The sequence below is a fragment of the Xyrauchen texanus genome, chromosome 46 (genome assembly GCF_025860055.1).
Source record: "Xyrauchen texanus isolate HMW12.3.18 chromosome 46, RBS_HiC_50CHRs, whole genome shotgun sequence".
Classification (NCBI taxonomy): domain Eukaryota; kingdom Metazoa; phylum Chordata; class Actinopteri; order Cypriniformes; family Catostomidae; genus Xyrauchen; species Xyrauchen texanus.
Genome location: NC_068321.1, coordinates 18,890,401 through 18,915,687, shown reverse-complemented (window position 1 = coordinate 18,915,687; position 25,287 = coordinate 18,890,401). Strand labels below are relative to the sequence as shown.

Here is a 25,287-nt window from a genome sequence, read left to right as displayed (position 1 = left end):
CCTGAGCCAGCGCCTGTAGCCTCGACCGTCCCTGAGCCAGCGCCTGTAGCCTCGACCGTCCCTGAGCCAGCGCCTGTAGCCTCGACCGTCCCTGAGCCAGCGCCTGTAGCCTCGACCGTCCATGGGCCAGCGCCAAGTGGCCAGGACCGTCCAAGAGCCAGCGCCAGTGGCCAGGACCACCCAAGAGCCAGCGCCTCCCAAGCCTTCCAGGGCTCCGCCTCACAAGTCTCTCGAGCCTTCCAGGGCTCCTCTCGAGCCTCCCAGGGCTCCGCCTCCCAAGTCTCTCGAGCCTTCCAGGGCTCCTCCTCCCGAGCCTCCTAGGGCTCCACCTCTCCAGTCTCTCAAGTCTTCCAGGGCTCCTCCTCCCGAGCCTCCCAGGGCTCTGCCTCTCAAGTCTCTCGAGTCTTCCAGGGCTCCACCCCTCAAGTCACTTGGGTCTTCCAGGGCTCCGCCTCTTAAGCCTCTCGAGTCTTCCAGGGCTCCGCCTCTCAAGCCTCTCGAGTCTTCCAGGGCTCCGCCTCTCAAGCCTCTCGAGCCTTCCAGGGCTCCGCCTCCCGAGCCTTCCTGGGCTCCGCCTCTCGAGCCACCCAGGGCTCCGCCTCTCAAGTCTCTCGAGCCACCCAGGGCTCCGCCCCCCGAGCCTCCTACGGCTCTGCTCCCAGAGACTCCAGAGCCTTCTAGAGCTCCGCCTCCCAAGCCTCCTACGTCTCTTCTCCCCGAGCCTCCTTCGGCTCCGCCTACCGAGCCTCCTACGGCTCTGCTCTCAGAGACCCCAGAGCCTTCTAGGGCTCCGCCACTAGAGCCTCCTACGGCTCCGCCTCCCGAGCCTCCTACGGCTCCGCCTCCCGAGCCTCCTACGGCTACGCCTCCAGAGACTCCTATGGCTCTGCCCCCAGAGACTCCAGAGCCTACCAGGTCTTCGCCTCGGAAACCTGCCACGGCGCCACCTCCCTCGGCTCCGCCTCCAGAGCTTTCCAGGTCTCTGCCCCTAAAGCCTCCTACGGCGCCACCTTCCTCGGCTCCGCCTCCTGAGCCTTCCTCGGCTCCACCTCCTGAGCCTTCCTCGGCCCGGCCTCCGGGGCCTCCCTCGGCTCCGTCTCCTGAGCCTCCCTCGGCTCCACCTCCAGAGCCTTCCAGAGCCTTCCAGGCCTCCGCCTCTAGAGCCTCCTACGGCTCCACCTCCATCGGCTCCGCCTCCAGAGCCTTCCAGGCCTCCGCCTGTAAAGCCTCCTATGGCGCCACCTCCCTCGGCTCCGCCTCCAGAGCCTTCCAGGGCTTCGCCTCTGGAGCCTCCTACGGCGCCACCTTCCTCGGCTCCACCTCCCGAGCCTCCCACGGCTCTGCCTCCTGAGCATCCCACGGCTCCGCCCCCTGATCCTCCGGAGCTTTCCATGGTTCCGCCTCCCTCGGCTCCGCCTCCTGAGCCTCCAGAGCTTTCCATGGTTCCGCCTCCCTCGGCTCCTGAACCTGTCCCTGTCCTGTGGCCACCTCCCAGGCCTCCTGGACCTGTCCCTGCCCCTTGGACTGCCCTCTGTGCCCCCCGGACTTCCTGTCTGCCCCGTGTGCTCCCCTTGGACTGCCTCCTTGCCCTTGTGCCTCCTTGGTTTGTCTCTGTGTCCCCTGTGCCTCCTTAGTCTGTCTTTGTGTCCCTTGTGCCCCCTTTGGTCTGTCTGTTTGCCCCTTATGTACCTCCTTTGTCTGCTAGGACCCCCTTCACTTCTTGGATTATTTTGTTTGTTTTCTTTTGGATCGTCTAGAATCCGATCCTTTTGAGGTGGGGTTATGTCAAGATTCCTTGTTGTCTGTCCCGTGTTTTCTGTTTCACTCAGCACTTCACACTCCATGTCACGTTCCTTGTGGTCCGGCCTGTGTTTTCACCAGTCCCTGTCCTAGAAAACTACACTTCCCATCTTTCCTTGCACTCACCACCTGCCAGCACTCACTCATTGTTTTCACCTGCTTATCGTTGCTTATCGTTTAGTTCCATCACTTCGTGTATTTAAACCCTGTTTATTTCTCCATTCCCCTGTCGGTCTTCGATGTATGTGGACGTCTGTTATCCGTGCTCTTGCCTTTGTTTTCTCCCGTGGAACCCTTTTGTATGCCCTCAGTGTTTTGTTAACCCTTTGTATGCCCTCCGTGTTTTGTTTTATCTTTTTCCCATCGTGGATGTTTTCTTTGTTCGTGTTTTGTCTTGTTATTTAATAAAAAGCTTCCGCTGCAAGTAGATCCTCGTCCCCTGCTTACCTTCACCATCATTCGTGACAAATGCAAGTCAATGGGATCCAACACTTTCAAGCTCCAAAAAGAATATAAAGGCAGCAATAAGGTAATCCATACAACTCGAGTTGTTTAATCCATGTCTTCTGAAGCCATACGATTGGTTATGGGTGAGAAAAAGGCCCAAAATGTAACCCCTTTTTCACTATAAATCTTGACATCTGCAGGCTCCTTTGCGCAATTAAAGTGTAATTGAAACTCAGTTACACTTCCTCCTTCTTGACGCATGCGCAAATCACATGTATAGGGTCAAAGTTAAAGGAACTATTTCTTAACTTTACAAACCACCAAAAATCAATTTCTTTAAACCTCAAAAACAAGTTCCTGAAGCCCTTAGCACCCCCTTGCAGCCCCCTGAGGGTCCCCGGACCCTTGTTTGAAAACATCAGCATTATATTAGTGTGACAGGGAGCATACAAATATGCATATTATATGTCATCAACCGTGTTGGGTGTATCCAATTACGAAGTAATTAGTTATTGTAACGCATAACATACATTCAATTCTTGTTATCAGATTAGTTACTGACCTTCAATTAAACGAATTAATTTTAAGTACATTACTTACACTAAAGTAATATGTATAATACATTTAAAACATGAATTCATATATACGCCTGTTCAAAAGGCCAAAGTAACATGCGCTGGTAACATGAGCATCAAATTGGACCTTGACAGATTATTAACCCAGTCTTTCGTAATGTTCAGAATGGCATCCTACATGCACTATTTTTGCAGTATGCAACTTTTGTATACATAGGCTACAGAATGGAATGACCTTCTACATTTGCCAAAATGTGCAGTATACAGCCAGAGCAGAATGAGTGGAATACAATATTCTGTGCAATATGCTCAACTTGACCTTTCACTTCCAGTGTGATGAATGAACCATGGTATGAAAAAAAAAATGTATCTCCTTCTCGACTCATTATTTGTTTGGATAGCCAAAAGTTTTTATACAAAATTGGTTTCAATATATCCGACACCACTTGCTGTACCAAAAATGCAACGAGGTCATGTAACAACAATGCATTCTTCTGTTTTAAATGTTTATTATTGCACATTGCATACTGTTACACATACTTTAAAAAATAGTAGGCAACATACAATATATATATATATACTGCAATATATATGTGTTGCATTTTGAATATAAAAATCTGTATGCTAGAAATGCATTAGTACTGCATTTGCCTCTGAATTGCTTTTGCACATGGTTACTTTTCCTTGCTTTTCAAAGGCTTGATTAGCTGAATAAGGCCCAAAGTTGATCATTTTTAAGATAAAATAGAATTTAATATAGTGTAACATTGCCAGTGAGTCTTGGGAATTTTAGAAGCAGCACTGGCACGAGAGTCTATGTAGATTTGTGACTTCATCTTCGGCCTTGGGAAGCAGAGCGAAGACTTAAAGCAGAGGTATCATCAAAAATGCATGGTGATCAAAGCGAGCAGTTGATTTTGCTTGAGGAACATGGCAGCTTGCAGGATGAGAGCCAGGGGACACTTTAACTGGCGCGTAGTGTGACGGCTATATTTCAGATCTGAGCAGAGGCACAGAGTGAGAAGATGCTCTCTGAGTGAAGAGCCTGGATTGTTTTTAAGAGGTGAAATTGATGCCTATAAAAGATTTTGTCTCATCAAGGTCATGCAGTGAACAACTCTGATTAAAAGAAGATCTACTGTATACAAGACCAACCAAAATGAATACAAGGATATTACCATTACTGTTTTGAAAGTATACAAGTAAAGTGTTATAAGAGATAAGAGAATTATCAAGGTTAAATTCAAGTTAAAGCATCTTTTTGACCATTAGCTTCCCCCTTGACCAATCAAATATACAACAATGGAAATCACACAAACACGTACACAAACACACTTGCCCAAACACTCTCTCATTAGCGCTCTGGTTTGAGCAAGAGCTCATTAAGACCAATAGAGTGTCTAATTAAGCCACACACTATGAGATCAAGCAGCTGGTCTTCCCAGCAGCCCTTAGAATTCCAATGACTAAGGGGTGCAACTCTATTCTGGGCTCCTTACATAGCCTGTTCCCCTCAGGATCCCCAGAAAGAAGTCCCAGTCCTGTTTACAGAGATTCAAGCCAAGCTGCCTGGCATCTGAACTTTATATTAAAGGAGACATAACCTAGAAATTTAAATTCTTTCATCATTTACTCACCCTCAAGGTGCTCCAAACCCATGTGACTTTCTTTCTTTTGCGGAACACCAAGTCATTTTTTATATATTAATAAGACCTGGACACTGGTTTCAATGCAATAACAATGAGTCAGAAAGGATGCAAAAGCACAATACTGTAAATTTATAATAGAAGCGGTCCATATGACTTCTGCACAATATTCAAAGTCTTCTAAGGCAGTGGTTCTCAACCAGGGGGCCAGGGCCCACTAGGGGGCCTCAGACAAATTTCAAGGGGGCGGCAAGATTATAGAAATAATTTAAAATAAGTTATATTAAATTAATCAAACTTAATTAGTGTAAATACATGTTTAGCTTAAATGGTAAAAGATTCTAAAAATCAAGATAAAGTCTAAAACCTCTGGAATCACAACATTAATTTTAATTAATTATTTGAATATATTGACACTCCTAGGGTCTGTTCCATAACCTTGCTGTCGCCTGCCTACATAGGCAGCTGTCTTCTATGGCAGAATCCTTACTGAAATGATGCCTCACATTGAGTGATTTGGAACACTCTACATAGGAGGCAGCTCCACGCATAATTCAAATAGCGCTTCGACTCGCAACTGATTTCAATGAAGTGGCGTGATAGGAACAATGCATTACTCTAATAACAATAAAAATGCATAGTATACACACATTTTTGTTAAAATAGTCAGTTTTCTATGACATTAAAAAAATGCTATCTAAACTTTTCAGTATTGAATGTATTAGAAATATATTTACAATCCAAATTGCTCTCGCTTCGTCCGCCATCTTGGATTTATTAATCACGGACCATTCTGGGATCGCCTAACCGGGTAAGGATACATACGATGCTACCTTAAAATTTGTCCAAAACAAGGTATCTTATATGAGGCAGCATAAATTATACCTATGTTTTGGAACAGCCTTCACATTGGGGGCGCACCTATGATGTCTTTAAATGCTGCCTCCAGAGGAAGCTCACTAGGTTTTGGAACAGACCCTTAGTTTCTGGATTGAGGGGCCTTTACATGTTGTCTTGTACAACGGGGGCCCTTGGAGTAACAATGTTTGAGAACCACTGTTCTAAGGGGCCATTTTTCTATCATATGTTTTTTCAATTGTTTTTCTATGTAAACATGTGCTAGATGGACATCTTTGATTTTTGTGCCGTGTCTTACTGTTTTTTCTTTTTAGCATCTTGCAGAGAAGCCCCACAATTTTTAGTCACCGTGCCCAGATAAAGAGATCTTAAACTTTTAAAAAAATGTGTCTCAAGACCATTTGTTGTGCTTCATCTAGCTTTTTTTTAGACAAAATTACACGTTCAGTATGAATGGCCCCTAAAGCCATATGATAGATTAGGAGCAGATCAATATCGTTTGACAAACAAAAACCATAGGATATTCTTGCTCTTGGAGCAAGAACCCACTGAGAGAAGGTCAGTCGAGGTAATTCATAAACAAGTTTAAGTCTAATTACCTGATCTGATTATCTCACTGTCATTATGGCCAGTTTGGCATGAAAGAAGTCTCTGGTCTGTTTGTTGCTGTGGTGAGCCTGTGTTGATATTTTCGGTGCTATGTAATACTTGCGGTAGTAGAGACAGTTGGTCTATCTTGCATGTGTGACTCGAGTTCTGTGTGTTGACAGATGGTACCCCATGGCCCCCCTTTTCTAGCTTTGTTTCAAAAAATTGCACCTCTCTGAAGATGGGACATCCCTGTCAGAGTTTTCCACTTTAGTCTTCTTTCCTTCTCTCTCTTTCCATCTGTCCATAAGGAATGCCAGAAAATAGCAGCCTAGGGAAAATTTGGTCAGCCATTATCATGGATTCCTGGGGTGGGTTTTAGAGGTTGAGGTGTGCGCTAACTAAGTGAAGACTGCACTCTGGAGTTAGGGGGCGGGGAGTATCAAACGTGGGATATATTGACAGATGGGGCTGTATTCATCCCTGCGTTTACTTTATTTAGTTTTTTTACCGACTCAGCATTTTATCCTCCTACGTTAGTCTCTTATTCATAGTCTCACTCCATGTTTTTCTGGTGTCTGCCTTTGTTCTTTAGACTGTCTGTGTCTGATTTCTATCATTTTGTATTATAAATTAACCTCTCTGCCCAGTAGGTGACGACATGCATAAAGAATGTGAGACGGCAAAAACAAAAGAACAACGTGAATGTGAGAGTGTACATTTATAGTAAAAAAGCACTTAAATATTGATCTGTTTCTCACCCACACCTATCATAAGACATGAATTTAACTGGAGTCATATGGAATACTTTTATGCTCCCTTTATATGTTTTTTTGGTCCTTCAAATTTTTGGCCACCATTCACTTGCATTGTTTGGACCTACAGAGCTGAAATGTTCTTCTAAAAATCTTTGTTTGTGTTCTGCAGAAGAAAGAAAGTCATACACATCTAAGATGGCATGAGAATACATTTTTTTGGGTGAAATATTCCTTTTAATACCAATGCTTCTCTGTGCCTCATTTTTAAGACAAAAATGTCAACAGAATCATAACATTAATCAGAGAGCTTATACAGCTTATGTTTCAGTCTTCAACCAAAAAAATTATAAACCTAAGCACTGAAATGGTGTAAAACTGCCTTTTAAAACTACTGTTAATTAGATTTTGCAATGCTCTCTCCAAACCAAGGTTCCACATCATGAGCACATTGTAAGCTGGTCTCGATGGAGATCCAATCAGGTTTTTTTCTTATGTTTACAATTTCTGGTAATCTACCCTCCAAGGAATTGTGATACAACTCACTTTTCAATTTCTTTTCACTTTTCAAAACTCATTCCTAAACTTGGTGAAAACTGAAAGCAAACGTGTAGTATCCACCCAGGAATTTTACATATCTGTAATTAACTTGGTTAAGTCTTTTCAGCTAAGCCAGACCCTCCTGGTCGTTCTCAAATGGAATTCGCAAATCTCACCAACGTGCCTTATACACAGCCATGCTAACGTGGCAAGATTTCAAATCATTGTGACCATCAATTGATTCATCAAAGTCTGGTAAGGTACATGCTAAAATGGCTTTGGTGCACTGCTGAAAAAGATACCAGCTTAAACTAGCCTAAAATGCTTTGCATGTCAAAGCTGATCTAGCTGTTCGCCCAGCTGGTCCAAGCTGGGGTTTAGCTGATTTAGCTGGACGGCCAGCTTGTTTAGTGGTCTGACCAGTTGACAAGTTCCTAAAAACCCTAAAACCAGCAAACTAACTAAGACCAGCAGACTAACTAAGACCAGCAGACCAGCTTGAAATTGTTGAAAATTGAAAAAGTTTGAACATTATTTGCGATCATCTCTGCTCTAGGTAACACTGTAGCTTGGTAAAAGTGAAATGGAATGAAACAGAATCCAGAGACACGTTTTTGACTAAAATGACTGGTTTGACTAAAAGTTCTGGTATGAAATTGGCACAAGCGGATAGGTTCTTTGAACTTTTTGTCTGTTAGCCTGTCAGCTCTCTCATATGTGATATGTCAAGCCAATCGGCTCACATGGTGTAAGCTCTAGGTCCTTTCACATGTAATTGGGTAGCCAATCCACTTTGCCAAATATTTACATTTGCTCAGTTTGCTAGTAAGCTGGTTTAACTGGAGCGTGTGAGTTTTCTCAAAACCCTCCACCTCCCCAGCTCCACTTGTCTAGATCTGTAAAATGGGGATTGTATTTATGTCTAATTTTGTAGCAGAATGTCATACATGCTTGATGCAGAATGTCTTGTGTTTTTCTAATTGTGCAGCAGCATGTCCATATGCTTAACTCAGTATGTCTTTGTATGTTCTAGCAGAAGCAAGTCTCCAGCAGATCTAGTCCACCAATACCAATATCCTATCAATATGTCATACCTACATTAACATGCTAAAACTTTGAGAGAGTTGTCATGCTGAACTGATTTGAACATGGCACAACATCTTAAAAACACAACAATTGTGGTGTGACACTTTTGTTGAAGTTTATGGATGAAGACAAAGTGCTTTAAAGGGTATACATGTATCCAAAATGGTTTTACTGTGCAAGCTCTTTAACTACTATAGCACAGTATGCTGTCAGCACACTTATTAATTTAAAAATTAAATTTATTTAAATAGATCCCCTAATCGACTATTTGCTTGATATCTGACTAGTCTTCAATCATGAACCATTGAAGCTTGGCAAACTAAACTTGAAAAGAAGTTTCCCCTCAGGTATCAAAACTAACATTGTTAGGTTTAGACTAAATAACACTGTGAATTTACCTACAGTACCCATTTGGAGTAGTCACGCACCCTTCTGGAGTAACCCCACCATATTTTGTAGATCCCGCCCCCATTTGGAGGTCTCCAGCCTGCAGCTATACCTACTTGAGTTTCCAGGTAAAATTTCCACTGAAGGGTGTTAAAACCAGCTTTGTTTTTAGTTGAAAAATACAGTCCACAGGAATGCTTATTTTATTAACCACACACACACTTACCCAAACCTCAACCCCTAAACATATCCATCATGGATTATAAAAGTAATTGTTTCAGTAATTGTTGAGTGTTTATGTGAACATGATGACTTCCTGTTTGCCTATAAGAACCTGTGTCTGGAGGTTGCTTATTCAACGCACTACCAGTAGTGTTAGAGAAAAATGTCTGATAAGGGGTTGGCACTTGTCAGTAATTCAGCTGAATGGGGTTGATTTAAGGGTACATGAACTTTCGGAACCAACATGCCGTGTGATCATGTTGGCTGGTTATGTTAAAATAAATCGTCTCTTTACTGTCAGTGGATAAACAGTTCTGATGATGCAGCTTTCTGTCTCCTTTCCAGGATTTAAGTGTCCCGTCTGCTCCAAATCAGTGGCATCCAATGAGATGGAAGTTCACTTTATCATGTGTCTGAGCAAGCCCCGCCTCTCCTACAATGGTAAGTGAAGCCTTAACTTACCCGGCCCCTTTTATTTCTTGACACATCAAAATGGACCCTTTTTACATACGCAGTATAAATTTAGCCAACTTTTTATATATAAAATTTGTAATTATTAAGTAAAAATTGTGATCATTATTCTTTATTTTATTGAAATGGGGGTTCTAAATACAGCTGCTGAGAAAGTGACAGCAATTTTCGTATCTGTCTTTCATCTTACTGCTGTAATCCACCATTTTAAAATTTATTTTTTATTTTTTCCTCTTTTAGAAATTCATGGGAATATACTGGAATAGTGGATTTTTGCTGGATCTTTTGCAGTTGGATCAAATGGGAAAGCAAAATATTATTTATTAATATTTATTAAGAAATAATAATAATCCGCTATAGAAATTGTAGTTTACTTCCACATTCCAAACCCATAAATGTTAAAAGGGTCCATATATCACCTTCATTTTCCATAGTGATATTTCACCTTTTTTCCATTTTTCCTTTTTTGTCCTCTCATATAGTATTTTGTTGTTGTATCAGTTTATCTGTTCTTCTCATCATTTCATTCTTCAACGTGATTCTATTCCGGTGCTGAAAAGTGTGTGTGAACTCGAAACGACCCCTCATCTAGGCCTCTCTCTCTCTCTCTCTCTCTGCTCTGTAAAACATTGGAATAAAGCAAGGTGACTACTGTAAATTATTTTACCCCCCTCTTTTTTAATGCCTTCTCTCTCTCATTTACTGTTTCAGGGCAGAATATTTGGTGGAAAATAATGTACGTGACTTGACTTGATTTTATTCATGTGGTTTTGCAATAGCAACAACTTTTTGCACATCCAAATTACATTATAACACATTATTCGGCAAGCAATGATAGTGATCAGAAGCACTAAATCACCATAAATTCAGTCAGCATGTTTACATGCGTTTACATGCTACAATCTCATTATCTACATCTGTTAGTCCGACTTTGCAAAATTGGACTGATTTCAATCAGACTTTTACATGTCATTTAAAACAGACGAATCATTATTTTAGTTCGACTGAAATCTAAATTTTAAAGTGCATGTAAATATACTGAGTGAGAATTACATCAGTCAGCCTATACTGTAGCTTTACAGGAAGATAGCACACATTACGTAGTTGTAGTGACCCGTTGATGTGTGTAGACTCTGCTTGAAACAGCTGTGCTGGGTTGGCTAAAGATCTGATGGCTGTGGCTGACTGACAGCTACCTGACTGAGGGGCAGCGGTCCAACCCAGCCTGAGCTAAAGGTGACCCTCGGTGCAACACATACACACACACACACACACACACACACACACACTATCACATACTATTTGACTTTGTTGGTTTGAGTTCCGAAAGAGGGAGGCAAAGAGTAGCAAGTCATTGAAAATAAACAATATGGTTATTCTCTTCACACAAAATTCATCTTTTTCTCATTTAACTAAACGAATAGTTCACCCCAAAATACAAATTTTGTCATTTACTCATCATCATGTTCTCTCTCTCTCCTCTTCAAGTTAGTCACATAACTGATGCACCAGAACAAACTGCATTTAATCTTATTTCCCATAATTCACCCTGTCCCCATTGTCAGCCACGGCCAGTGACAGCCACATGTCAGCAGATCTGCCTGCTGTAAAAGCTACAATGTGTGAATATGTGTTTGTGAATGCAATATGTACACATTGTTTGCTTTTTGATGCCATGGACTGTGTTTGTGTCCGCCAGCCCTTCTCTGTGAACTCTAATCCAAACCACTCTCTATTGATCCACGCAGGGAAGTAACCCAGGACTAATGCTAGACTTAACATTGGACTAACCCTGAATTTATACATGTTTTTCTCTCAGAGGAGATAGTAATAGAGCATGAGGGTGTGAGATAGTAACATCGGGGGGGTGAGATCCCTCTGAATATACAGATTATAATCTACGTCCTCCTGTGCATTACCCATTTCCCTTTTTGATTTGTAACAAGTAGCACTACAAGCAAAAAATAATAATTTTCTAGAGCAAATTGTTTTCCTAAAAATGTATGTCCACATATGTGGACTGAAGGATTAGATACAATTTTAAATAATGCCAAGCTATAGAAAGTCAGAGTTCTTAAATAAAATTGTTTGTTATGTTTCCAGGAGTATTGGTTATTCATGTTTTTGAGACATTACAGATATTACATCAGAAATAAGCATAATTAATTTTGATTCAAAGTAATGGTCAGCATAATTTAATCACTGCCAAACCTGTTAAAATACATTTATATTAAATTAATTTATAAATTCTGAATCTAAGTATTAATTTAATTGTCCCATGTCTGCCAAACCTGTTGAGTGGTCCAAACATCATCTGCAGCCTAAAACTTATCTTTGGGTGGATTTGGAAATGGAATTCACTTCACTGCATAGAGCGTTATAGGATGCTCCCTTGCTCCCTATTTAGTGAATGACTCAATCTCCAGTGTACTTTCTGTCTGCACTGGTCTCAGAATAATTAAAAATGCACCTTATTTTCATCCTAACTTGATATAAAGCCTCTGAAAGCTTTTGGGATCAATGAATCAACTTTTGAGGGAATAATGTCTCAAAATCCACATATGTGGACATCATGTTTATCAACATGCTGACGTGCGAAAAATGAATACATTTTTTAAAGCGGCATATCAAACTAAACTAGAAACGTTACTCTTTACACACAAACTGGTTTCAATGAAAAAACCTAAAAAGGTTTCTGTGGTGATGGGGGCATGGCGGAGCAACATCTGTGGAGAGACAGAATGGTAAGGATTGACACCTGTGGGAAATTGTCTCTAACAGCTGTTTGTGTTTGCAGTGGGAGCTAAGAGGGATAAAAGAGCAGTCCAGACCTCCGGAGAGAGAGAGAGAGAGTGACACACGAATCTGACTGTGTGTGTGATCGGCTGTGATGAAAAGCATTAGTGTGTGTGTATACTGAAAAGTATAAGGAATAAAGACTCACATTGAATTGTTTATCCGGCTACCGCTTCCTCCTTGAAAGAAAGTTAGAGAATCGTCACAGTGGTCCGGAAATTCGTGATTAGGAGGAAGAAACACTGTCATGGAGTCCTCGCAACTGGCCGAAGTATTCAAGACCCTTGCCAGCATCCACCAAACACAACATCAGTCTCTGCTTGGCCTGTGCGTGGGCCACAAGTCACGCTTGCCAAGGTGGGACCTCAAGACGACCCAGAGTCTTTTGTCAAGCTCTTCGAGCAGACGGCGGTCTGGAATGCTCTTTTATCCCTCTCAGCTCTCACTGCAAACACAAACAGCTGTTAGAGATAATTTCCCACAGGTGTCAATCCTTACCGATCTGTTTTGCTCAGCCTTCCTTTCCAAAGATGTTGCTCGGCTATGCCCCCATCACCACGGTTTCTTACCAGAGGCAATATTGTTGGCTATTTGCCCGTAGAAGCACTTCACAGAAATCAATGTCATGTTGTTGTGTCACGTGACTCAGTGCAGCAGAAGTTAAACCCTTAAATGGCAATCTAGAGTCTTCTGAACATTATTCAGTTGGTTTAAACTAATTTAAATTATGCTTCGCATATAGCGAAGCCAAAAAACAACGTCCATGCATGTGGACGCAGAGTCGAACGAAGGTATATATGAATACCAATATACCAGTGTTTCCTGCACCGCTACTCATTAGCCTGCAAATCAATTGAATATTTTAGCTGAGTTCTAAACTTGAAATCTGAATTGAATGGAAAAATAATAATGCATAAAACAATCTACATGACTTTATATCATATTGTCATTACTAGCTGCATGCAAAAATGAACGAGAAGAATGAATGAGATCAGTTTGAATTAAAGTTTTGTCTGAATCATTCAGACAACTCACTAAATTGGTCAAATCAATTAATGAGTTGAAAACTCACTGACTGAATCGGTTGGATTAATTGCTGAGATGACAACTCATTCACTGCATTGGTTTTAATGACCAAGTTAACAACTTACTGGATTGGTCAGAAAACTCTATTTACTGTCTGGTTGATCATATTAGCCTATGACATAGAAAAATAAAAAAATCATAAAAAAAGATTTTGTACAGCTGTCAAAATTAATGTGTTAAAGCATGCAATTAATTGAAAAGGTTTTTTAAATCTTAATCGTGATTAGCGCATTTGCCAATTTTCACATTACATTCTGACATTGTATTCAGCTCTGTGTGAGTGCTGAACACTGGTTGGAATATGGCATAAACTCTGCACTGTGTCCGGGTCAATACAATGACGCACACACCTCAAACACAAACAACAGTTAATCCGTATCAATGATCAAGTGATGGTGAAAGGACCGCTTAACCGTATTTTTGTTGTTGTTGTTGTTGTTGTTGTTGTACAATACAAACCCAGATGAGACTTGTGATAAGCCACATTCACATAAACCGCTGGAGTGAAGCATCAGCATTTCCCCGACTTCATGTTTCAGACTATTCGGACGAAGTACTATATCATTTTGTGCAAAGTTCCAGCACTAAAAATAAAACAAGACATTCTCTGCAAGTGCTTTTCATGTGGAGTTCAAAGCGGCAAATCATGTAAATGCAGCTTCATGATTGCTGTAGCAAAGTGGATTGCCACTATTAATATTGTGGGGGATAAAGGTTTAAAAGATTTAATACACACTGCAATGAAAACGCAAACTACAAGGACTATATGTTTATAATTAGTTAACCTCCCACTTGGGATTTACACTGTGGAATACTTTGTGTGAATATTATATATATATATATATATATATATATATATATATATATATATATATATATAGTCAAACTTCTGCACTTTCTAAATCAGTGATCAAATAAACTATAAGTCTAATCGACTGACAGCACGCATTTTAGTCCAAACTTAATCAATATGCTTCCCTTTAGGCCGTAAGGCCATGAAGAAAACCTCAGTGTAGCTCAAGTGTTATTCTGCCCTTTCAAATGCTTTTTCTCACTCCTCTTTCTTTCTCTCTCTCATTTCCCCCTCCCCATCTGAGAGCTAAATTTAACAGCAGGTATTAAAATATCATCATGCCCTGGCTTGGAAAAGATACATTGGTCAGCTCATATGGGCCCTTTCAGAGTGTGATAGATACACACATTGCCTTGCACACAAACATAGACACACAAAACTGCTATCAAAGCAGAAGGGTTACCATGCTTGGGTCACACTAAAAAGCACAGGCACAAATAGACAGCTATTCAGCGGAAGGAACCTGAAACATGATTACACAACAGGCGCGGTTCCACAGGGGTGCTAAGCACCATCTAACAAGCGCTAGAGCACCCTGGATTGAATATATATATAATATTATAATATAATATTGTATTGACGAACACACACACACACACAAATTCCCTGCATCAAAACAAATAAACGTGTATGATCTTGCAAATCAGTGTGTCCTAATTAGCAGGTGGAGCATTCTGCTTTTATGCCTCCAATGCACACATGAGCATTTGAGTGGTTAAGACATGCACTCGTGCAGAATTCGTTACGGAATTATTTCACGTAATCCACCGCCTGTTACTTTCGATTTCTGCTCTGGGATAGAGCAGGCCATTTTTTACTGTGCTGTAATTCTTATAATGAACATTGTGAATCTATTTGGTTACAATGGCTGTTCGATTGAAATGAAACTTTAACAAACCTTAAAGGATTAGTTCACCCAAAAAGTATAATTCTCTCATGATTGACTCACCTTTAAGCCATCCCAGATGTGTATGTCTTTCATTCTTCAGCAAAACCGAAATGAAGATTTTTATAAGCATATTTCAGCTCTGTATGTCCATACAATGAAAGTAAATGTGTGCTGTGAGGCTGCTGGCTATTTGACGGTCCAAAAGGCATATTTAGGCAGCATAAAAGTAATCCACATGACTTCAGTTTATTAATGAATGTCTTCTGAAGCAAATCGATAGGTTTGTGTAAGAAACTATCAATAATTAAAAGTTTTTAACTATAAATTGTTACTTCCTGCCAGTGCTTTATTGCTCTTTGAAATTACCTTACTCTCATGTGACAATTGTCCTTCTGTTGTAAACAAAGTGCGTGCTTCCGTCTTCTCACGTGAACGCGCCACCATGCTTACATCATGCTCCATAATGGGTCGACTGGTAGCAGGAAGCGTTATTTAAAAGTTAATTAAGTTTTAATTATAGATTTCCTTTTACAAAAACCTATTCATTTGCTTCAAAATACATTAAAGTATCGACTTGAGTCATGTGGATTACTTTTATGCTGCCTAAATATGCCTTTTGGACCATCAAACAGTCAGCAGCCTCATGGCACCCATTCATTTTCATTGTATGGACATACAGAGCTGGAATGTGCTTATAAAAATCTTCATTTCGGTTCTGCTGAAAAAGGAAAGACATACACATCTGGGATGGCTTAAAGAGAGTAAATCATGAGAGAATTTTTATTTTTGGGTGAATGATTCCTTTAAATATTAGTGAAATGGCAATATTTACATACATGAAAAATCCCAAATGGAAACTTCTGATAACATTTGTTGAACCAGAGTTTTAAATTTAATTATTTAAATGGACGGTTTTGATTTGTGGTAATGAATCGAACCTACCAACTCTTACACCAATTTTGCTTCTGAAGTATAAGAGACTATTAAAACAATGTCTTAATTCTTAACACTGTAAAAATATTTATCTTACTCTTTTTTTTCTTGTTTTCCATTAAACATATCTAAACAAGTAAATGTATTTTGTTTCAAGGATGTTTAGATAGTTCCGTAAGAAATGTTACTTATAATTATTATATTATTATTATTATTATTTTAAAATTAATAACCTAAAAACTAAACTCACAAACATGAACACACCTGTCCATTTCTGTAAACTGTTCTGAGCTGCTGAAGTCATAGACACTAAGAGGATAACAAGCTCAAGCGCAGGATGGTGTGGGCCCTGCTGTCCTCCAGAGATGTGTGGGGCAGAAAGGGTAGGTGTGTTTGTGTTAGTGGGACTGGCGTCTGGGAAGTCAGGCTGGTGCGTGAGGGTTTTTAGAGGGGGCAGAAAACGGGACCTGCATTCTATCAGCTCTGCTAAGCTGATTTGTATTTTGAGCATATGCCTGCCGTCTGTTTTCTATTCTTTCCTCCGTTCATCTCTTGTTTTTTCCAGCTCACCTCATCTCTCTTTCCCTGTGTCACTGTCTCTCCCTCCATCACATCCTCTTTAAAAAGCAATCTATCTCTTCACCTCTACCTATTCCCTCCTCACCAAAGATGGATTTGTTTTGTTTTTTTGGTGGATTTTATTATTTACTTAAAAAATTAATTACTTTTCATATATTTAATTAATTCTGGATGGTCTGATTTAGTAATTAAAGATTCACTCAGTATTAATTAATTAATGAAAAATTAGTTTTCAATCATGCACACTCCAGCATGATCACGGGAACTTGATTTGTTGTTACCGAATGTTCTGGTACCCTGAAATCAAATTCATTCAGCTGAGATACTGTGATACTTTTCCTTTAGCATGATTCTGAGATTGCATTTTCCCTTTAAAATGCATTTATATTCCACTGACTGTTAGGTTTAAGGTTGAGGTTTGGGTTAGAGTGTATGCTTATTAAAATATGCATTCCTGTTGATTTATTACATCATTTACAACAACAAAAAAACTCTCTTTACAATGCTTCTGACGCCAGTCTGTAGAAATTTTACCATACATGTATACACATAAACACATCTGTAAACACACATTAATGCACAGGTGTTTCCAGGGGACGCGGCGCACGTTATAGAAGAGGAAGTGGCCCGTTTTGCTTTCTGGTGCATTTCCTATGAATTCTTTGCAAAGAAAACTGTCACTGGAAACTAAAACATTGGCGGAAACCCCAGAATTAATGTACAGGTTTGGCTATACTTCTGAGGGCCAAATTTGTGGAAAAAATCCCTTTGCTTGCATAGTGAAACATGTCGAAAACCATCTTGTTAGGACATTTGAAGTGGCCTTCAACATATGAAAGACTAATAACTCGGTCAAATCTACTGGCATCAACAGATCTCTTGGAGGGACGGTTAAAGGGATAGTGAATCCAAAAATTAAAATGTTGTCTTCATTTACTCGCTCTCATGTTTCTACACACCCATTTGACTTTCTATTGTCTATCAGTAGCGTATCCTGGCATAGGCGATATAGGCAGGCGCCTAGGAGCCTAGGGCTGCAACGCTCTCTGGGGCGGAACGACAGGTTACCTGATCAATTGCCCCTGCATAGAGCTCGCAAGATCGCGATGGGAGAAAGGTGCCCCGAAATGTGTCATCCTGCCCCTGGCTCGCGATGGGTGAAAGGTGCCCCAAATCATGCCACCCCGAACAGAGCTCGCAAGATCGTGAAGGGGGAAGGTGCCCCGAGTTGTTCCTGACAGGCTACTCAGCCTAAAAGTCTCTAAATGGTTAGGATTATAGATGTTCATAATGCATTCTTACATTCTGAACAAACATAAGATAACCATAATCAACAGTATACACCGTGATACAGGATCAACTCAGTGGACTTGAGAAAATTAGTATCAACCATGTGATTGCTGGGCAGATTTGACAAAGTCATTGATGATTTTGCATCAATGAAAATTTGGAGGGAAGGGTTCAATTTGAAATTAGGAATTATGTGTAATAGCACAAGCAGCAATCTGTAAGTATTCTGACATTTTCTTTATTTACTGACTCTGTTAATTGTGTAATTTAAGTTCTGTATATATAATGTACATATATATAAGGGGGACGCCACATCGGATCTCGCCTAGGCACCAAGTAAGCCAGAACCACCACTGTTGTCCATGAAACATAAAAGAGGATGCTAGGCAGAATTTTAGCCTCAGTCACCATTCAAGAGCACTGTCAACAATTTTCAAAATTTCTCCTTTTGTGTTCCCTGAAGAAGATAAATCATAGTGGCATAGTGGTAAATAATAATTTTTTATCCCTTTAAGTTTAGAGTTAAGGTTTAGTACATATTATTGTGTGTGTTTTGAGTGTATTTATGTGAGTCATTAAGCTGGTTTGGGCATGCAAGCCAGATTGTGCTGTTGTTGCCCTTAAGCTATCAGCAGAAGAGGAGTTCACAGCTCATTGTTTCTCCACCATCACACACACACAGCAGTGCAGCTTATAGTTACCCTGACTGCCAACCTGTCTTCCTTAACCAAATGCAGTATGTGCTATTGTGAGAGAGAGAAATAGTGGAAACAAACTAGAAACTGCAATTCAAATGAATTTACCTCTCACCACTGCCCCCTGCTGTCAGACAAGGTCCAGTCCTCTGACTAATGTATTATGTGCTAAAATGAATCTGCAATGCCATTGATCTCATCCAAAAAAAACAGTCATAAGATGTTGGTAGCACAAATGTACATATGACCATTACAGACAAATGCCTCTTCAAACACTGTCTTAATTCCCTTGTTGTATGATTTGTATATCTATTAGGCCAACTAGTAAATGCTGTACAGTCTATACCCATAGACTGTTTTGCTATGCTATTTGGCTAATCAACTGATGTGTTGTCATAGGTGTGCTTTATTAATTTTTTACAGTGAACTTGGCTCATTAAGAACAAAACTGTCATCCAAGGCATCTAAGGCTTATGTTATTCTGTGTGTGTGTGTGTGTGGTGTGTGTGTGTGTGTGTGTGTGTGTGTGTGTGTGTGTGTGTGTGTGTGTGTGTGTGTGTGTGTGTGTTATAGATGACGTGTTGTCAAGAGATGCTGGAGAGTGTGTAATATGTCTCGAGGAGCTACAGCAGGGAGACACAATCGCTAGACTGCCGTGCCTGTGTATCTATCATAAAAGGTGAGATGGACAACCACAACGCTCTTCTGTGCCATCCTATCAAATCTTAATTGCCATAATTATAATATGACTGTGATAAATACAGACTTCCTTATGTCCAACCCTGGTCTATCTTAAACATGACAGATAGTACTGCATTTATAGTAAAATCTCATTGGTCCAGAATTCTGCACAAAGTTGTATATTAAACCTAAAATTGTTCTGATTGGCTGCAATTTTGTAATTTCGAGCTGTATTTTGCTTTTGGGCGAGGACCAAAAACATGACACTGAATAAAAAATTATTTAGATCACATCCACACTAATTATCCGGTTTTGTAGTTTGAAAATTCAGTTTTCAGTTTCCTAATATCATCGCTTTTCAAAGTGTTTTTTAAATGCTCCGTGGAGGAAACATTCTAGTGTGGATGAGAGGCATAAATGTAGTGAAATCAATGGGTTTTCAGACAAATAATTTATTAGTGTGGACCTGACCTTAAAAACATTTTAAGGCCACGTCCACACTAATAAGTTTTCATTCAAAAATGCATCTTTTTCAAAACGTTTTGGCTTTATGTCCACAATGAGACTGCGTTTTTGAAACCCTCTACCATGTGGATACATTTGAAAACGGCATCTTCGCATTGTAGTGTGGACAGTGGAAATGGAGCTATCTGAAAAGCATGACATATTTGTTGCCATGTGATGCAGTCATGTGATCCATTCAACCCAAAACAATCAAGATGGCGGCCCATGTTGTAGCAGCGTTGTTGTGCCTACTATTCACTTTGATAGCGTTGTTGAAGATAAATGTTGCTTTGGGCAACCTTCACATTGCATTCCTTCAAAGGCGAATGAAAGTTTACTCAGAATTGTTGTCTGGCAACGGAACACGTGGACAATTGCGTTTCAGACCATACATGGAATGGCGATTTTTCATATGCGCTGTAAGGGGATATATAAGAGTTTTCATACGTCTCAGTGTGGGCGTGAAACTTTTAGAAAACGTTTGAAAACGGCAGTGTGGACAGAGCAATTCGAAAACAAAAATGCCATTTTCAGATGTATCCGGATTAATATGGACGTAGCATAAGTAGAACCGTTTAAGGCCATGTTAGCACCAATTAGTTTAAGTCTGAATCCTCAGTTTTTTTCCTAGCGTCATAGTTTGCCAAAGTATTCGGTACTAGAGCGTTTTCTAAACGCTCCATTATCGATAGAGGAAAATGCCATTTTATTGTGAATGAAAGGTGTAACGTACCGAAATTAATACGCTAATACATTAGTGTGAATGTGGCCTGATATTTTGACTTACATTTTAAGTGAATCTTTAACTGGGGGCCTGTGTAGCTCAGCTAGTAAAGACGCTGACTACCACCCCTGGAGTCGTGAGTTTGAATCCAGGGCATGCTGAGTAACTCCAGCCAGGTCTCCTAAGCAAACAAATTGGTGCGGTTGATAGGGATGGTAGAGTCACATGGGTCACATTGTCGCTATAATGTGGCTCTCAGTTGGGCAAGTGGTGAGTTGTGCATGGATGCCGCAGAGAATAGCGTGAAGCCTCCACACGCACTGTGTTTCCGCAGTAATGCGCTCAACAAGCCACGTGATAAAATGCGCAGATAGACGCTAAGGCAGCTGAGATTCGTCCTCCGCCACCCAGATAGAGTCACTATGCCACTACAAGGACTTATAGTGCATTTGGAATTGGGCATTCCAAATTGGGGAGAAAAGGGGAGAAAAAAAAGTGAATCTTTAACTGATATTGTTAGCATTTTTTTTCATTAGCTGTATAGACTCCTGGTTTGAGATAAACCGCTCCTGCCCTGAACATCCTTCAGACTGACCTCATCTACTTCTGCTACCACTTAGTAAGGTGAACACAATCACACAAACATTCACTTATTTATAAATCATAGATATTTCTATTTATACTGCTCTTTGTAAGTGCTTGTGTAGAGTAAAACTTGTCCGCAAACCAGCGTTAAACATTACACATCTTTTAAAAGACATCTGAACATTAATAAGTACAATCATTTACATCAATTTATTCAAAAGATTCAACCTGTCTCATTGATTAATGTAACTATATCTAGACTGTTGCCAAATTATTTTTATGTGGCTCATTGTACGTATTGTAGCAGTTTCCTGCAGAAATGAATAGAAATGTCTATTGACAGATTTTCTGATTTGTTTTCGAATCACAAGCTCTCAATTTGATATTGATTCATAGGGGTATATTTCAGTTATAAAGACCCTTTTGATTACATATGAAAGAAATTCTCTCCCAGCTAATGTGGTTAATTATGCACCGGACCTTCTAATTAGTTACATTATGAAAATGTTAATTTACTAATTATATTCTTTTAGTTTTTCATCATTTTGGTCACATATTAGCTTTTAAAATTTTAACAAATCCATTTCAATCTACAAATATGACATTATATTGCATATATTATATTTTGTTATATGTTTTTTGTTTAATTGCATAATTTGTACCATTTACAGGTAGTTACATTGATTTGTTGAACAAGTGTTAAATTGGAACTATCGCGTTAAGAAAAGCGGCATCTGTAAATAAGCGCATGTTAATGAAAGAGATTTGAATGGCTTTAACTCATCTGTGATATGCGTGATTAGAATTAAACGTAAAACACATTTTTATCAACAACTGACTGTAGAGAACAGAATGGGTATTAAGAGAGATGTTACTAATGATAAATGGTCATGTGGATCTTGTCTTTGGACACACATTACATGGAACAACTTTTACTCTCAACACGCAGGATCTCGCTGCTGAATACTCCACCACTATATACAATTAATTCACTGGTGAGTGAAATCTTAACATTTACCAGCCGGTTGCCAAATGTATACATTTTAGTCGCATAGCATGAAATTTGGTTGCTAATGCGATTGATTTCCTCTCATTGTAGAGGGTTGCACACATTGTAAAAGATTGATCTTGGGATTTAAGAACTGATATCAAAATAGTTCAAATGAAGCTTACGATGCATCAGAAAATATATATTTTTACCCACACCTCCTTTTACATGTCCAGAGTGTTTTTAGAATTAGACAAAACCGCCTAACTAAGGATACATGACCTTGTGATATTATAGAGGACATCGAAATAGCTACTCGATGCAAGTTCAAGTCAGACTCTGTCACAAAAACACTACATTTTCTTTCTTTATCTCTGTTTCTCTCTTTTCCCTCTCACTTTAGGGCACTTTATGGACCTAAACCGGAATATCCTGACACAAAAATAACCAAATATCTACAAACCAATTTGATCAAACCTTGGAAATGTGTCATCGCAAAACTGAACCAAATAAAAAGAGTCCATCCAGCCAACACTGTCATTACCACTTGCATCTTGCTAGAGACTGCTAAACCGCTTACTGGCCCCCATGCAGACCATGAACACTGGATCTCTCTGGCTTTGGAAAACATCTAGCTTCTTGCCCCCTTCTACATACTCTATGTTCTTATAGACATGCGTGTTCAAATCTGCATTCTGGCCTACACCTCTCTCCTACTAGTTTATGTTTTCAAATGGAAGGAGAGGGGAAAGATGGGGCAGGGCTTAAAAGGGCGGGGCAGAGACAGCAAACAAGTAGGAAGTAGGTCATGCTTTGCGACCAATCCAGAGGCCATACCTGTGCTGTTTAGAGGGCCATTGGCTTAAAATCGTCCTATAGAGGACTGTGACAGGGGGCGGGGTTTGGATGCAGGCACACGGCTAGTACGTGGAAGGACTTTGATGCGTGTTTGAGTGTCGTTTCACTCTTTGGTGATGTGTTGGGCAACCGGTGGATGTAGATGTACTTATTCTGTGTGTGCATGTGCGTGTGAACATTTGTCCACGGACGGGGGGAAATGTGTAAATTGTGTTTCCTGTTAGCGCCGTAGGCAGATGAAGACATCAGCATGTGTGTGTTGGATAGGAGTTTAAAGGGATAGTTCATTCAAAGATTAAAATGTGGTCATTATTTATTCACCCTCATGTCATTTCGAACCTGTATGACTTTCTTTCTTCCATGGAACACAAAAAGTGCATTTTTGAAGAAAATCCTGGCTGATCTTTACTATACACTGATAGTGAATGAGGACTGGACCTTATAAGCTTCAAAATGGCAAAAAAGCACCATAAAAGTTTAATAAAAGTTGTTTAAATGACTTAATCATAATTTTCTGAAGTCTTATGAAGTCGTTCTTTAAGTCGTTGTTCAACGATAACTAAATCATTGAGTCCAGTCTAATCATTTAGGCTGTTTTTGTGAACTAGATCAACTGATTCATTTAAAAGATCGGACTCAAAAGAATGATTCATTCATGAGTCTGATATCAGTAATTCTCTCATGAACATGCCAAGGAGAGCTAGGGCGAATGCCAAGATTTTCAGTGAATAACGACTTAAATTTTGGTCTAGTTTTTTAATAAAGCTATGGTATCAGAAGACTTTGAATATAGCGCATGAGTCGTCTGACATTTCTATGATACTTTATGGTTCTTTTATGTCATTTTGGAACTTGACACTGTCAGTCTGAAGAAAAAAAGTCAAATGAGTTTGGAAATAATGACAGAATTTTCATTTTTGGGTAAACTTGTACTTTAAGGTGAGAAAAGGAGAGAAATATACTCTCATTCTGTCTTTCAAATGTTTACAATTCACAGTAGATGTCTTTCCCTCCACGGATTCAAACGAAAACAAGCTAAAAGCAGTTTTTCTTATTTTTCATCTGCACATTTTGGGAAGTCATTATGAAACGCTGACCATAATATTCAGACAATTTCCCTGTAAAAGCCTTGAGTATCTGTTTGATGTGTGCGTGTGTGTGTGTGTGTGTGTGTGTGTGTGTGATTTCAAAAGCTTCTGTCCATCTTCCCATGTTTTCTCTATGTGACCGACCAGCTTATGTCTGGTAAAGCTAATGTTGCTTCACTACTGTATGTAAAGCCCAGATATACTGGTGTGAATCTATTACAAGATCATTTCTATGATCTACATTTACTTTTTATTTTTGAAAATCTGTGAGAAACCACACACACAAAAAACAAAACAACTATTTAACCTTCAGGATGCCTCTGTCTACTGTATAAACAGCAAGCACTGTTAGAAAATAATGTTGCAGAAAAAAGAAGAAAAAATAAATCAGAACAAATGAAAATGTAAGGAGTAAAAAAAAAAATAACCGCAAGGAAAAAAATTGACAACCTATTAATTTTGTGTCGGCTAGAAATAGAGCATTTTTGATGGTCTTTTTTTGCTTTGTGCCGGCAAACAAACACCATCCATCAAAACAATGGATTACAATGTAAAACAAATGAAGTTGGATAGTGTAGTACTACACGGCGCAGCTTCGTCTGTGGAAAGTGTCTCGGCACTCTCAAAACCCATCCTTTTTGTTATTTTTCTTTTGTTAATTTTTTTTTTTTGTTTTTGTCTGTTCTTTTCTGTGTTTTTTTTTCCCCCAAAGAAGTGAATGGATGCCTGTTATAGGAGGTACAAACTAATTGTCTGATGATTTTGATGTGCAATCTGTGGGACGAGTAATAATGATGATGATGATGATCATACATATAATTAAAAAAGATGATATAAAACAAGCTGTTTCTGGCCTTTATTTGACGAGTCTAATGGTTTTAGATTTCAGGACAAACAAATGAGCTAATATTTCATGATGACTTTACATATGAATAGTAAATGCATGTACGCACTGACTTTTATTAACATCAAGAGTTTAAATTAAAATGGATTATAAATTTGAAAGGGAAAGTGTAAATCTATATAGATCCTGCCATGTTTTTCATCATTTTAAATCACCTTTTTGCTTTCAAGGGTTCATTTTAAATGGTCCTACAGGGTGAAAATTTTTTTTGTTTTAAATGACAAATATTCCATGTAGTCTCTTTGAATATGAAGTCAAAAAAGCTGAATGCATAATAATTATAAAAGAATGTAAGTTTTAGATGGAGTATTAGATTTCACACTGTAGGACCCAAAAAATTTCAATTACACTCAAAGATAAATCAAAGATGAATTTAATGAATACTGCTTCATAGATTATGCTCTTCAGCATCAAATATATTAATATAAATTAATTAACATTCAGAGGGAAAGTGAATAG

The 25,287-nt window shown here is 39.6% G+C and overlaps 1 protein-coding gene across 2 annotated transcripts in view; it reads left to right on the top strand.

Annotated features, from left to right (window-relative positions):
• The window catches only part of LOC127638634 (E3 ubiquitin-protein ligase znrf1-like), a 45,165-nt gene extending 20,415 nt beyond the window's left edge, over nucleotides 1–24,750 (top strand). Inside the window, exons 2-6 of one of the 2 annotated variants that reach the window (XM_052120243.1) lie at nucleotides 8,700–8,810; nucleotides 9,250–9,345; nucleotides 19,070–19,175; nucleotides 20,942–21,029; nucleotides 22,382–24,750. In XM_052120243.1, the coding sequence (XP_051976203.1) occupies nucleotides 8,700–8,810; nucleotides 9,250–9,345; nucleotides 19,070–19,175; nucleotides 20,942–20,999 (371 nt within the window). In that variant the 3' untranslated portion in view covers nucleotides 21,000–21,029; nucleotides 22,382–24,750. The remainder of the gene's footprint in view (nucleotides 1–8,699; nucleotides 8,811–9,249; nucleotides 9,346–19,069; nucleotides 19,176–20,941; nucleotides 21,030–22,381) is intronic. The other variant, XM_052120244.1, reaches the window with a different exon arrangement.
• The last annotated feature ends 537 nt before the right edge of the window (nucleotides 24,751–25,287 follow it).